At 46.6% G+C, this 15,541-nt stretch overlaps 3 protein-coding genes across 3 annotated transcripts; 1 reads left to right on the forward strand and 2 right to left on the reverse strand.

Moving 5' to 3' along the window:
• Nucleotides 1-138: 138 nt before the first annotated feature.
• Nucleotides 139-10,479, forward strand: Kdm5 (Lysine demethylase 5). Its single transcript, XM_017168451.3, has 5 exons — nt 139-310; nt 3,117-4,646; nt 4,798-6,212; nt 6,352-7,227; nt 7,318-10,479. The coding sequence occupies exons 2-5, from the start codon at nt 3,158-3,160 to the stop codon at nt 9,160-9,162; spliced, it is 5,625 nt and encodes a 1,874-aa protein (XP_017023940.1). The 5' UTR covers nt 139-310; nt 3,117-3,157; the 3' UTR covers nt 9,163-10,479.
• Nucleotides 10,480-11,322: 843 nt separating this feature from the next.
• Nucleotides 11,323-13,750, reverse strand: ifc (delta4-sphingolipid-FADS-like protein ifc). The gene is made up of 2 exons (XM_017168610.2): nt 13,270-13,750; nt 11,323-12,338 (listed from the first exon to the last, which is right to left on the reverse strand). Exons 1-2 carry the CDS (start codon nt 13,665-13,667, stop codon nt 11,771-11,773), a joined length of 966 nt encoding a protein of 321 aa, XP_017024099.1. The 5' UTR covers nt 13,668-13,750; the 3' UTR covers nt 11,323-11,770.
• Nucleotides 13,751-14,225: 475 nt separating this feature from the next.
• Nucleotides 14,226-15,263, reverse strand: LOC108075763 (accessory gland protein Acp29AB). Its single transcript, XM_017168323.3, has one exon. The coding sequence runs from the start codon at nt 15,104-15,106 to the stop codon at nt 14,246-14,248; it is 861 nt and encodes a 286-aa protein (XP_017023812.1). The 5' UTR covers nt 15,107-15,263; the 3' UTR covers nt 14,226-14,245.
• Between the last annotated feature and the right edge of the window lie 278 nt (nt 15,264-15,541).

Consider the following 15,541-nt stretch of genomic DNA (forward strand, 5'->3'; position numbering starts at 1 on the left):
GTCGTATTACCGTTAGTTCCACCATCGAAGGTCAAGATGTCGACGAACTCGGAACAAAGACGGCAATCGACTGTATGGTATTCGATGTGTCGCCAGGTCGCATCCGATCCGGGCTATCGATAGGTGCCATCGATGTTTTTATCGAACGGCCAGGTCGCGGAAAAAACGCAGACATCGGAGAAAGAAATCACAGGAATAAATACACAGAAATTAAAATAAATAAGCCAGCTCGGAAGTCTCGTGCTCGTGGTTTTATGGATACATCTCGATCATTTAACAAACGTGCGCGGCTCCATTTCCTATGACGACAGTGAGTTTTTACCCCGTGCTCATGTGCGTGCGAGGGTGTGTGTGTGTGCGTGAGTTTTGTGGGGAACTTCTGATGGCTGAAAATGTTTAATTAGCAGCGAAATACGAACGAAAAGCACCCATCCACCTGGTCACTGGCCAGAGAACTGTGCCAGGAAGGCTGGAAAAGTGCACATTGCAGCCTCAGCAATGGCCACCATGGCAAACAACCCCCCGCACTCGGTTGATGAAAATGTTTGTATGTGTGCTGCTGGCAGCGCAGTCGACGGCCGAAGAAAAGTCTAATAAAAGTGAAAATTCGCCTGAAAAAACTATTCGATTTTCGCCCCTCCAGGTGGGGAGTATCCAAAAGTGTGCCTAGAACGCGGAGTAACCCGTGTGGTGAATCAAATTTTGTGCACGGATTGCATACGCCAGCAGAGCCGCGGCAGCGCTGTAAAGTGCGTTGCGTCGCTGCCGTGGTGGTCGCCATCATAGCGAAAAAAAAATATTGTGATCTTTCCGCCTGGAACGATAGATAATATTAATATTTTGATTCCAGTGTGGGCTGCTAGCCTTTCGAAAAGTACAGTGCCTGCATTTACTTTTAAACCAGCTCGCTCCCCTTTTCACTTTCTGCTCCTCCCCCTCCGCTGTAAATGTGCAATATGGCAGTTCGAATGCGTAAAAATCACAGTACTTTGTTGTTTCTGTTGCTGTGCCAACCAGGTGCTCCTGCTGGCTCCGGCTCCCCGAGCTGCAACTAATTCTAGTGGGTGCTGTGCGTGTGTGCATTGTAAAAGTAACTAGATTTCAGTGCTAATTTTGCCAAAAACCATACATATTTATGTACATGCTCGGTGTTCGGCTGTGTGTGTGTGTGTTTGCGTTCGTGTACCTGCGTTCGTGTGCCGCCTGTGTAAGCTGCGTGCGAGTGTGTTTGTGTGTGTGCCTGAAAATGGAAATTATATAAAAGAAGCTTTCGCGGCTTAGGCTCCGCTTTTCCGAACGATCAATAAACCGTAGAGCTGGCAAACAGTTTGTGCCCGCTGTCAACTGTTTGGAGCGATTCCGCAAAACGACAGTTGGCCAAGCCGAGCCGGAGTACCAGTCCGTAAATCCCAATTGCAATCCTCCGCTCCGCACAAGAGTCGTACGGGGGAAATCATTAACTCGAGCAGCGCACCAAACGCAGCATGCGACGGCGGCTCTGACTACCCGCGTTGCCGTGGCCGTCGTCGATGTACTTTGCTCACTTGATACACAAAAACAGTTCTCGCCGCTCATCTCTAGGAGAGAGCGGCGGGCTCTTCCTGATCAAGCATAGAAAAACTATACACACACACGCGCCGCACTCCCCACCCACTTTTACTCCCTTTCCGCCGCTGATTCTGTGTTTAGTGGTGACTGCCGAGTGCGCCCCACATCTCTGTGCAACCGTGTGAGCGAGTGTGAGTTACAACAACCACCGCGGCAGCAAAGCTTCCTTTTGTCTGTCTAGCTGGCAAGCCTCTAATAAAAACCCATTGCAAACCTCAGCCGGAACTCGACGGCGACATGACAGCGATTTTCAAGATGGCTTCGTTTCCGTTTCTGGACTTTAGGCATACATTTTTCGAATTCTGTCAAGTGTAGCTTTCAATATCCCTCAAATTCTATGCAGATTAACTTTCACTTTTCAAGCGCCGTGTCCTGCAGCCAATTGTTTGGAATAAAATAAATCCAATCTATGTTTATATACAAACACAACATACTCGCTCATTGCCTCGATGTACTGAAGTCCGCGAAGAGCATATTGAGTTTGTAAGTTTATTGGTCGCCATGTTATACATACACACATGCGACGACATCCCTCCCCGTGTCCCGTGTGTTCGGGGATGTCTTGGCCGTGCTCGTGCTCCACTTTTGTATGCAACAAATTCTCAGTAACTACCATTAGCTGTTGCACTCTCTCTCTAGGAGTGTGGAAGGATAAAATAGGTCCCTTTCGCCAAAAACGATTCCTCGATCCTGGCAGGGTTGGATAGGTCGTATTGTAGGTCTCTCTCCTAGACCCCTGGCACCTCGGTTACTGTTTGTTTACCTGTGAGGGTTGAGTGCAGGCACCAGTAATACACCCATACAAACGCACATACAGGTGTGCGGGGATTTAAATTTGATGTAGATACAGTGGGTCATTTTGTGAGCTGAGGCAAGTGTTTAAAATGAATGTTGTGCCTTTACGAGTAGTAAACACTTCCTTAAAGTGACTACTAGTAAAAATAACCGTTTTAAATGTCAAATCAAAATAAAATATTATTGAAAAATTGGTTTGGTTTGTCATTTAAAAGGCTGCTTCAGTGCCTGAGAAATGTTTTATAAGGCATACTTGAATGTCCTCGACTACAGAATACCCGGTTTACAAATCATGGTTTGGAGTGCTACCAAAATAGTTTAGAAATAATGATTCCTTCGCAAAGTTATGTGTTAATTTCTTGGTGATTAATATATAAAAAAATAATATACAAAAAATGAGCTGAACAAAAGATACTCCGAAGCTACTCTGTTTTAAGAGCTTGATCCTCAGAAAAGGGGCTCTTAAAATGACTTTAAAGTATTTTCAATTTATTTCTAGTTTCTTGCCTGTAATAATTTATTTTCCCATCAATGTGTAATTGCAAAAGGGATGGCCTTCCAGTGTTGCCATATCATCGAATACAAAATGGACAGGACAGGCGGCTTTCAACCCTAACAATAACAACAAAAGCCAACTGACCGAAACGCGTTGAACATCATTCCGTTGTGAACTCCGGAACTAACCAGTTACATTTCTCTCTCTCGCTTTTCAGAGCCGGGCGCAGTAATTCGAATCTGAACCTACACTAAAGCCATGTCCGCCAAAACCGAGGCGGACAATTCGACAGCCGCCCATTCAGGCGGCATCGGCGGAGGCGCCAACAGCAGCGGCTCGTCCTCCGCCGGCGGCACAGCGTCCGCCAACGGAACAGCGACCCCAGCGCGTCGCCTACGCACTCGCAACTCAACCGGCCACGGAGCAGCCAGCGGCGGAGAGTCCGCCAAGAAATCAAATGTCAGCGATGATACTTCCTCTGCTCCTGTCACCCCGGCAGGTGCCCATATCACGGCCGCCGCAACCGGCCCCACGACGGTGATTGAGCGGCCCATGCCCAGTGTACCAATGAACCATGCCAGCAGCAGCGTATCGGCCAGCAAGAAGTATCACAACAGTTGCCCCCATCCAACTCCCACGCCCCCGTCCGGACACAAGAAGACGGTGCACACGCAGCCGCACAGCAGCAACAAGTTTGACCAGGGAAAAAACGAAGAGTTTCACTTCGACACTCCGCCAGAATGTCCCGTATTTCGTCCCACTACCGAGGAGTTCAAGAATCCACTCGCATACATCAGCAAGATCCGCTCGATAGCGGAGAAGTGTGGCATCGCCAAGATACAACCGCCGGCCTCCTGGTCGCCACCGTTCGCTGTTGATGTGGACAAGTTGCGCTTTACACCTCGCGTCCAGCGGCTCAACGAACTGGAGGCAAAGACGCGCGTCAAACTAAACTTCCTCGATCAGATCGCCAAGTTCTGGGAACTGCAGGGCTCCTCTCTTAAGATTCCTATGGTGGAGCGTAAGGCCCTGGACCTGTACACACTGCACCGTATTGTGCAGGAAGAGGGAGGCATGGAGCAGACCACGAAGGACCGCAAGTGGGCCAAGGTGGCCAATCGGATGCAATACCCTTCCAGCAAGAGCGTGGGCGCCACGTTGAAGGCGCACTATGAGCGCATTCTACACCCCTTTGAGGTGTATACCTCCGGCAAAGTATTGGGTCCCACGCCAACAGCATCTGTTGGATCTGCAGGCGGTACGCCTGTGAAGCTGGAGGACGCCGGCGGTGGCACCGACTACAAAGTCCATGAGATACCAACACGACAGCAGATTGCACCGCCTAACGAAAGCAGCACTCGTCGCTCCAAGCGCTTTGGCAACTCCAGCGCCAGTTGTGGCCTAAGCGGTGCTACAACGCCAAAGCCATCTGCTCCTGGTGTTTTCGTCAAGACAGAGACCAAGGAGGAGTTTAAACGGGATTTGCTTAGCAGCTTCAATGCTTCAATAAATAGCGGTGGCGGCAATGCGCCTTCTGCCGCAGGCGGGGGCCCAGCCAACACTCGTGGCGCCAACCAAAAAAAGGGACTCGGCGAACCGCCGGCTCTGATTGTCGATCCTCTAATGAAGTACATTTGCCACATATGCAATCGCGGCGACGTTGAGGAATCCATGCTGCTTTGCGATGGCTGCGACGACAGCTACCACACCTTCTGTCTGCTTCCGCCTCTGACCAGTATACCAAAAGGTGAGTAATGCACATGATCTTTAGTAATAATAATAATGTATTTATAAATTATTAGGGTAATACGCTTTGTATATAGACTTGTTATGTATTATAGTATTGGTACTGGTTACTTCAAACAATAACCCTTCTTCTTACTCTATTCTTTCCACAGGCGAATGGCTCTGCCCGCGCTGCGTTGTCGAGGAGGTCAGCAAGCCGCAGGAGGCATTTGGTTTCGAACAGGCAGAACGCGAATACACACTGCAGCAGTTTGGACAAATGGCCGATCAATTCAAGCAGGAGTACTTCCGGAAGCCAGTGCACCTGGTGCCCACCGAGATGGTGGAGCGAGAGTTCTGGCGCATTGTGTCCTCCATTGACGAGGACGTGACCGTTGAGTATGGCGCCGACTTGCATACAATGGATCATGGTTCCGGCTTCCCCACCAAGAGCTCACTGTATCTGCTGCCGGGCGACCAGGAATACGCCGAGTCCAGCTGGAATCTGAACAATTTGCCGTTGCTGGAGGATTCTATCCTGGGACACATAAACGCCGACATTAGCGGCATGAACGCGCCGTGGATGTACGTGGGCATGTGCTTCGCTGCCTTCTGCTGGCACAATGAGGACCACTGGAGCTACTCTATCAACTACCTTCACTGGGGAGAGCCGAAAACATGGTACGGTGTCCCGGGGTCCTGTGCCGAGCAATTCGAGGAGACCATGAAGCAGGCAGCACCCGAGCTCTTCTCCTCTCAGCCCGACTTGCTGCATCAACTGGTTACGATTATGAACCCGAACATCCTGATGAATAACCGCGTACCAGTATTCCGAACCGATCAGCACGCCGGCGAGTTTGTGATCACGTTCCCTCGCGCCTACCATGCTGGCTTCAATCAGGGCTACAATTTCGCCGAGGCAGTCAACTTTGCGCCCGCTGACTGGCTTAAGATGGGACGCGAGTGCGTCAATCACTACTCCATGCTGCGTCGCTTCTGCGTCTTCTCGCATGACGAGCTCGTTTGCAAGATGGCCTTGGAGCCGGCCAAGCTGACCTTCGGCATTGCCACCGCCTGCTACATCGATATGGCCGAAATGGTTGACACGGAGAAGAAGCTGCGAAAATCGCTCCTGGAGTGGGGCGTAACGCGTGCCGAGCGACGGGCCTTTGAGCTGGTTAACGACGACGAACGCCACTGCCAGGAATGTAATACCACTTGCTTCCTTTCGGCTGTGGCCTGCGAGTGCAACGACAAACTGATTGTCTGCCTGCGCCACTACACAGTGCTGTGCGGTTGTGCTCCTGAGAAGCACACGTTAATCTATCGCTACACCCTGGACGAGATGCCGCTGATGCTGCAAAAGCTAAAGGTGAAGGCGCACAGTTTTGAACGTTGGCTATCCCGTTGCCGGGACATCGTAGATGCCCATACACCCACTTCGGTGACACTGCAGGAGCTACAGGAGTTGTGCAAGGAGGCCGAGACTAAGAAATTCCCATCGTCGCTGCTAATCGACCGTCTAAATGCAGCGGCTATCGAGGCCGAGAAATGTGTAACAGTTATCCAACAGTTGGGAATTAATAAGGTGAGTTGATATTGTTGTTTGTCTTTTAATTATGTTCCACGATTTTTTTAAATTTTGTTGGCATGTTTAATACATTCCCAGTTCAGCGATATATTTATGTATATCTCTTAAACCATATCACTATCCAACCATTTTCCAGGTTCGCACCCGCTCCGATCACAACCAGGAGGCTGCTCAGTACAAGCTGACCATGGAGGAGCTGGAGCTGTTCGTCCAGGAAATCGATAATCTCTGCTGCATCATAGACGAGGGGGCATCGGTGCGGGAACTCCTTGTGCTGGGCAAACAGTTTGTGGAGCGGGCGGACGGGCAGCTGCAATTGACGCTGGAAGCACTGGAGGAGAGTGAACTGGAGACGCTGATCAGCGAGGGCAGCTCCCTGCGCATTGAGCTGCAGCAGCTCGATTTGCTGCAAAAGCGGCTCAAGCAATGCAAGTGGTACAAACGCTCGCAGGGTTTGCGGGAAACGAGCTCGAAACTGACGTATCAGGACGTGAAAAACCTTCTGCACATGGCAGCCGCCGATCTGGATCCAACGGATCCCTATGTGGACAGGGAAATGCGTAAGCTCCAACAGATAGGAGCAGACATCGAGTCTTGGGAGTCGCAGGCAGCCAAGTACTTCCGGCGGCTGACCCAACAGCACGAGTTGACCGAAATCGAGCAGTTCCTCAAGTCGGCCGGCGATATTAATGGTCAGGTGCCATCCCATGGCCTGCTAAAGGATGCCCTGCGCAAGGCGCGCGAATGGCTGCGGGCCGTGGAGCAGCTGCAGCAGAATAACCACGTCACCTATTGCCACACGCTCGAGGCGATGATCGAACGCGGTCTAAACATACCCATTAAGCTGGAGGAGCTCAGTCGGATGCAAGGTCACCTCAGCAGTGCCCACCAGTGGAAGGACAATACGGCGTGTGCCTTCCTCAAGAAGGGCACATTCTACACGCTCTTGGAGGTGCTGATGCCCCGAGCGGATGCCATTAATATTGACTCGGATCTCAAGCCCAGATTTCAGGTAAACTAAACATTTTCAACTCGTAAATATTTACGCATTTTAGATGCTTTTGCTTATTATTAACATTGAATCTTTCATTCTTCCTCGCAGGACGACTTTTTAAAAGAGAAAAATCCGGCGGAGATTGTGGCCAGTTTCAAGAATGCCGAGGAACAGGAGCTGCTGGACATGCGTGACCTGCGGCGACAGAATATGACCAAGAACCCACTGCGCGACATGTTCTGCCTATGCAAGTCAGAGTTCCGAGGCCTGATGTACAACTGTCAGCTGTGCCGCGACTGGTTTCACGAGGATTGCGTTCCAGTGCCATCACCGACGAATCAAAATGGCATTCTAAACGGTGGAGGCGGCGGCGCCACAGCAGCAGGACCGAATCGCCCAAAGTGGCTTTGCCCAAGCTGCGTGCGCTCAAAGCGTCCCCGCTTAGAGACCATCCTGCCGTTGCTCGTCCAGTTGCAACAACTACCCATCCGTCTGCCCGAAGACGAGGCCTTGCGGTGTCTGGCGGAACGTGCAATGAACTGGCAGGATCGGGCCAGAAAGGCGCTGAGTAGTCCCGATGTGAGCGCCGCCCAGGAGGCGATACTTGCCCAGCAACAGCAGCAGAAGCGGCGATCCGAGGGCGTAGCCGGGGTTGGCAATATCAACAGTCCGCGAAAGCCGCGTCGTCGCACCAGTCTTTCGAAGGATGCCAGCGGATCCACCGAGTCCGACGATGCCGACGATGATGACGACGATGACGATTGCCGGCTGCGTATCGTTGAGGATGGGTTTAGTAACGACGAGGATGAACACCGCACCGCCGCCGCCACAGCCGCGACTGCTGCCGTGAACAATGCGACGACGAATTCCGATCTCCTAAAGCTGCTGTCCGACAGCGAAATTGAGAATCTGCTCGATCTGATGATGGAAGGTGACCTGCTAGAGGTCTCCTTGGACGAAACCTACGAGCTGTGGCGCATCCTGGAGACGATGCCGCCCACCCTACTAGAGGCGGAGGCCATTGAGCGAGTTGCCATGCATTTGCAGCGCCAACGGCAGCAGCCGCCCCCGGCAAATCCGCTGAACGCCACCTCGGGTGCGGAGGACTCCAACGATAGCCTTTTGGTGCAAAACAGTAGTCCCAATAGCAACAGCAACAGTGGCGGAGCAACGGCCTCGGCCAACACCAATAATAATAACAACAACAACAACGGTCGCAACAAGAACAAGCGGCGTTCCAACGATGCCAGCGGCAACACGGCTGTGCCACGAAAGAAACAGAACACTCCCAAGCAGACGCCGGGCAAGAAGGGTACGGGTGCAACCGCCGCGGGACGCAAGAGTGACGCCTCAAAGGCATCGCCAGCAGCGTCTGCTCCGGGAGCTGGTGCTGATGCCGATGCGGAGAACAAGCAGGCCAATGGCGGCAACACCAACTCCAATGCAGGAGCAGCAACAACCACCACTACTCCAACTGCTCCTGGCTCGGCGCACAAGAAACGTAAGCGTATCACAACAACCGCCGCCTCCGCCAACAACAACAACAACAGCTCCAACACCAATAACAATGGCAACAATACCAACAGTAATCCTGCCCAGGCAACAGGAACCACCGGCAGCGGCAATACCACAACCGGTGGCGGTGGCCAAAAGAAGCACGCCCAGCGATCGCAGCAGGCCGCCCAAGAGGACGACGAGGAGGAGTGCCGGGCAGAGAATTGCCACAAGCCCACCGGGCGGGAAGTGGACTGGGTGCAGTGCGATGGCGGATGCAACGAATGGTTCCACATGTACTGCGTGGGCCTTATTCGCAGCCAAATCAAGGCGGATGACGACTACATCTGCATTCGATGCACCAAGACGGTGGCGGCCCTTGGCTCCGGAGCGGGAGCCACGACGACGCCGACGACGACACCGGGCAAGCAGCGGGCAGCGGCGCAATCGGCGCGGTAAAGATGAGCATCGATAGATTTTAGATTTTTTGCAGTAACAGCCGATTTGTGTTTTACGCAATGATTTTTACAACTAAAAAGAAAAGAGGGAAAACAAACACAAAAAAAAAAACTTGCAGACAAAACGATGAAAGTTTAGTAAAAGTCACTTGAACGTTTTTGTAGTACATATATTTACCATTATCTAGCTATATATATTTACGCAGCCGAAAACGTAAAACACACACACACACACACTCTTCAAAACTAAAAACACAACAACAAAGAAAGGAAAATACAAAGAGCCGAACGAGAAAGGTAATAAGAATTTTTGCATAGAAGAAAAAACATAGTTTAAGTGAGAAACTGGAGAAAAAAGCAGAAACGTAAAGAACAAAAAAATATTTGTTTTATTGTACAATTTCAGCAGTTTTACGTTCGTTAAACGTTTTATTATTATTATTATTATTTAAAACTTACCATTTACCTGCTACTCTTAGTTTTTGTTAATTTAATTCCCTTTTTGTGTTCGGCTTGAGTTTCATTTAATGCGCGCGCAGCTATGAATTTTTTCCCCATTCTATTTAAAGTTCCCCAAACTCTTGTTTTTACCTATGTACATTTTTTGTTTTCTTGAACAAATTAACGCATTCTTCCAATAATTTACGCGTGGCGCCACATTTCTTTGTATGTCCTAATGTTTATTTGAAAACGATCGATTTCAAAGTGTAGCATAAAACCAACCCACAATAAATAAAAAAAAAAGAAAAACCCAAGGAAAAACCCTGTTAATAAAACACGATCATACATACATATAAAATGCAGTTTAAAGCTAAGTTTACATTTACAAAATACAATGAAAAATGTATAATTTTTAATTTATAATTAGTAAGCTGACTAGAACCCTAACTTGGAAGTAATAAATAAATTTATAAAAAATACAAAAAAATGGCAAAACATCTTGGTAAAATATTAACGTACAACAAAAACCAGCAAGGCTTAAAGTTATGAAAGCAAAAGAGCGAAAAACACTTTGTAAAATCGTTTTTTAATGTGTATAATAACTAAACAAGTGACAACCCAAGATAATCGGTAACAGAAAAAAAAGAAAATAAAATAAATAAAAAAAAAACGACAAAAACAGAGCCCTAAACATATTAAGGATTAACACTTTAATTTCTTTAAGTCCGTAATGTACGATGATTTCAATGAATAGTCCCAAGAAAATAAAAATCAAATAAAAAGGTCAAAAAAAGAAACATTAACCTTCACGACACACCTTCCCCCACAAAATATGTAATTCTACAATATAAATAAATTATATATAAATAGCATTAAACCATAAAGGGGTTTTTATTTGAACAGCTAAAGGTAAATCGGGCATAATTTTGACTACGAAGAGCACCAAAGATCTCTGAATAAGTAACCCATATTTGCGGGAAACACCAAACCACAGTTTAAAGTCATTACTCATTTGTGTCCACTTACCGGCACAGGTGTGTTCCTATTAACACCTGGTCATAAAAATATATTAGACTGATAACAGACAAGTCATTCGGGCTATTATCTTAAATTGCAAATGGAATAGATAGTCGGGTTATTTACAAATTGGTAGCCGAGCCTTAAGTCAGCTTTGGGATTGATGAATTTTTTATATCTGGTAATTCTGTGGATAGTTAGGATGCATTCAACTTTTTTTGGAGGGGATTCGGGAGAATCCCTAAAACTCCAAATCTTTTAAATATATTTTAACCAAAAATTAAGAACAAAATTGATAAAATGTGGTGTTATTATGTGAGATAATTAATTATTTAAACTACCCTTAGCCGTTTCGTTACTACAAATTGTATAAAACTCTGCTGTAGAAACGTGTGCACATCTAATAGTTTATTTTCAAGGTCCACTAGTTATCTTGCAACAGCAGTCATATAACCGCATTTCTGTGCCATTCGATAGGGGCTTATCGAAACGATTATAATTATCAGTTGATTGGCTACGTTTACATCCAACATTTCCACATGACGTGCGGCACGCAACTCAATTGCCATAAGCGAATCACTTCACGTGCTTTAAACAGATGTATCACCTGTCGGGGGGAGACTCATTGCCATATTATTTAGCTGAAACAGTTCTGTCCAAGAAAAGAAGCTGCCAGAGGATACATAAAATGAAAGAAAACGCATAGAGCAGTGACGTTACATTTATGTTCTTGAAAGCAATATAAATACATGTATCGAAAAATCTAGCTCAATAGTATAATAGGACAAGTTGTTTACACACTAGATTTAATAGGCTTTTCAACTTATGAGGTAACAATTAATTAAAGCGCTCGAAAATGTTCCCTTAGTCAGGCCACCGATCCAAACTAAGCTCACAGTCTAGCATTAATACCAGATAATATATATATATATACACGCAATTGCTCAAATCAAACGCTGCGAGTCTCTGAGTGCCGTCTTTATCTAATCGTCGTCTTTGGAGATTAGCAGGTGTCCACTTCTATTCCGATACTCCTCACGTGGTAAATGTGTCTACAATATACATGTATAGGGTCGCTTTATGTCAAACGCTGAGATTGCATTCGTGCCAGGAAACCTTGAAATATCATCATATCATCCTCATCCAATCACCTAAGACGCCAAGCCGCGCTGGCGACGCTTTACGCGGGCATAAGGGCCCACAGCTGGGTCCATGATAAAGTCGTACAAAACACGAGTCCAGCTTGTGTGCTGGGGCATTGTTTCATAGAATTCTTTGGCAATGCGCTTCACCTCCGGCAGACGAGAGCCGGGCACCGCCGGGAAGTCGTGGTGCTCGTTATGGTATCCCACATTGAATGTGATCCAGTTCAATGGGCCGTAGTAGGAATACGTCTCGAAGCCCTTGGCGAACATATAATGCTCCGAGATGAAGTGCCCGGCCACCGGATGAAGACCCATTGCCAGAATGCTGCCGATCAGCAAGTAGGCCAAAGGCTTCCAGCCCAAAAAGTAAACGACCAACGCATTAAACGTCAACTGCACCACGGTGTTCACGATTTCCAGGCGCGTCGGTGGCTTTGGATTTATCACCAATGGACGGAAAATGTAAAAGAACGGCTGCAGGCACACCCACAGGAACTTTCCGAATGTCGTGTCAAACAGGCGCGCCTCCAGCAGTGTGGGTATGTCCGTGTCTATAGTCTCGTCACCTTGGTAACTGTAAAGGAAAGACAAATATCGTAATTAGCGATTTGATACAGAAATATACAAAAGACATTATAATTCTAATTTAAATACAAAAACTAACAAGCTTCAAAAGTTTTAAAAAGATTGATGCTGCGATGTTTGCATCCTCAGTTCTATAAGCCCTGATAAATTCAGAATTTCCCCTTAAAAAACACACTCAAGTAACAAAAATCATAGGCTTTGACAAAGCAAAAGAACAGGGATTAAGCCAATCTCGAACCTGCTTACTTTTTATGTATACTAACTGTTGTTGAGCGACATTCAACGATCCACAACGATCGCACCTGGGCGATTAGATAAGTTCTTATCTAGACTACACTTTAGGTGAATGAGGGTGACTGTAAACATAAACATCATATTGCTGGGAAAAGTATATATAGTTTTTGATTTTGTTTTTCCGGTATAATTCAATTGGGGACTTTTGCAAAATGAGTTTTCGATAACAAAGTGACTCAACTCAACCGGCTCTTGAGTGAGCTACGTGACCAATAAAAGAAAGCTGCCGGAATTCGACATACTGTATATGCATATTACTATAGGCCATAAATTCTAGCGGGAGTAATCTTATCGGACCAATTCAGACGCACTCGATGACCAAGAGCAAACCAAACCATTCCACGAACGGTGGGTGGAGTGGAGAGGAATGGAAAATTGACTCATGGGCTTATCAAGGTGCGGACGGAACGGGGATAGTGTTGGGCAACGCGCGCCACACGCGCTATAATGGATAAATTGGACGATAAAGGGGATGGGCAGGGCAGGGCGGCCGGCGGAAGGGGCTATTTTCACAGTTTACTGAGCGGCTGACTACGCCCCAACAATAACAAATGCTCATGTGTGCGCGCCAGTTCCACGAAAACGTCATGGAATCGTATGGATTCCCACCGTCCAATGTCACGTACCGGTGATGTTCCAGGTGGTACTTCTTGAACGAAATGCTCATGGGCAGGCCGATGGGCAGGTTGCAAATGAAGCCCAGGATACGGTTGTGCATCGGGCGGCTGTGGCCAAACGCCAGGTTGTGGGAGATCTCGTGCACAGCCAGCATCAGCGAGTGGTTGATGATTCCGCCGAAGCAGTAGGCGGCCAACAGCAGCCACGACCACGACAGGTCCTTCACGACGAACAGCGCCAGGATCTGGGTGAGCACCATCGCTCCGGCAACCCATTTGAAGTTGGGGTCGTGCCCGAAGAGCTTCTTAATCTGCGGGTACTTTTCCAGGATGATCTTGCGCCGCGAGGCGTGCGGCTCCTCCGTGTACACCCACTCGAAGTCATTGCGCGACACTTTTTGACCCATCGCGGAGGCAAGGATTGGATTCAACTGTTTACGGAAGAAGTCTGTCGATGTCAGCGCGTTGACATACCGAACCGGCAGCTATTAAACACTAGCAGGGCTGCAAAGACATCGATATACTATCGATATCGAACTGCTGTATCATCGATTAAATTTAAAATTTTACACCTTTTCTGTTTTGTAGTTTTTAATATTTGCTAATATACTATTTTTAGCAGCCCTATCAGTGTGTTTACCAGGTTTTCCATTCGTCCACATAACTATTTTCCTTAAATTGTATATAGATAAATAAAAAATAAAACTTCACCTTAAAAAAAGGCCTATGTTTCCAGAAACCAGAAAAATGTTTAAATATTCTATTTTACATGCATATACAAAATAAAACATTTTTTTTAAATAAAATTAAGACTCAATTATAAAACAATTTTTAATAATTGCTAATTCTAAGCATAAGTAATAAATAAAATATTTTAAATAAATAAATAAATAAACTATAAAATATTAAAATTATAAATTATTAATTCTATAAAAAAAAAACTTTATAAATTTATACCCCCCAAAAACTTGTAAATAAAATTTTACTAAATTTTATTGTCCGCCTGGCAAATAAAGGAACATGAAGCATTGCAATGGTAGTCCGCCATTTTGCCATCAATCAACAAGACACAGTTCTCCTCATGGCTTTTGTCATTTGGTTCTCCTTCCTTCCACTTTAAAATCTCAGCTTTCCTGTTGGAGGCCACGGAGACGTAGTGGCCCTCATTGTAGCGATCATTGATACCCAGCCAGTAGCATGCAAAATTCTTAAGATTCGCACTGATGGCGGTGAGTTCATCTTCGTTTTGAATAGACGCCAAATAACCTTTCATGGTTTGGCAGGTTTTGCCAGCTGTAGTCCAATCCTGGGCCTTTTCAATGACACGAAAATATCTAGAACCGATCCGCTTAAAATCAGATGGTACTTTATTCAAATCGCGATCAGCGACATCAACTATAGACTCATTCATCTTGGCCATAATCGCTTGAAGTTGGCCTTCCAAATTGGTCTGCATCGCTTGAAGTCGGTTTTCCATTGCGGTCTGTACCGTTTGCAGTTTGCCATCTAGCTTAGTCTGTAACTCCAGCAAATCTGCTTCCAGTTTAGCCTGCACCTTAAGTTGACTTTCCATGTGGGAACGCAGTTGGTCTTCGATCTTGGTTTGCTGACTCTTCATTAGGTCCAGGCTTTCCTTGGTTTCAGTTTTAAGGCTGTTCTCTTGTTCCTGGCCCTGGGCAATTTGGCTAAGCAGGGGTAGCAATGTGTTGAGGCAGAAACTGTCGCAGTGATTGGGATTAGGTTCGTCTAGGAGGCATACGTAGCCGAACCGAAGGCTCTCCTCCGCCAAGGATACATTTCTCAGACTCCAGACGACCAAGAAAATATAAGTTCCACACTTAAACATTGAAACTGAGTGTTTATATATAAGACCAATGAAGGTGAAAGTCTCTTATCAACTGATTCCCTCGGTACCAAGCGCGACTTCCGAAATGTCGTCAAGCTTCCGACGAACTGATAAGTGCTATTTATAAAGCTGAAAACTGTGTGAGCGCTATGTATGGTGTATTGTATGTACATACATAATAAAAATAGCAAGTGAATTACAAAAAAATGTGGATTTGATACTGTTAATTGTGTTATGAGAGGATCTCCAATCTTAAATAATTTTATCATTTATTTAATTTGTTTTCGGTTGGATAAATTGAATCCTTTTTTTATTCACCAAAAGAATATATTACCAAAATGTGCATCTTTGTGGCGGTACCATAACTTACCTGTAAGAAGTTACCAAAGGTGAAAAAGTGATCGATTTGAACTCCTTACTCCTTTGTAACATCGG

This window comes from Drosophila kikkawai, chromosome 2L (assembly GCF_030179895.1).
Source record: "Drosophila kikkawai strain 14028-0561.14 chromosome 2L, DkikHiC1v2, whole genome shotgun sequence".
Classification (NCBI taxonomy): Eukaryota; Metazoa; Arthropoda; class Insecta; order Diptera; family Drosophilidae; genus Drosophila; species Drosophila kikkawai.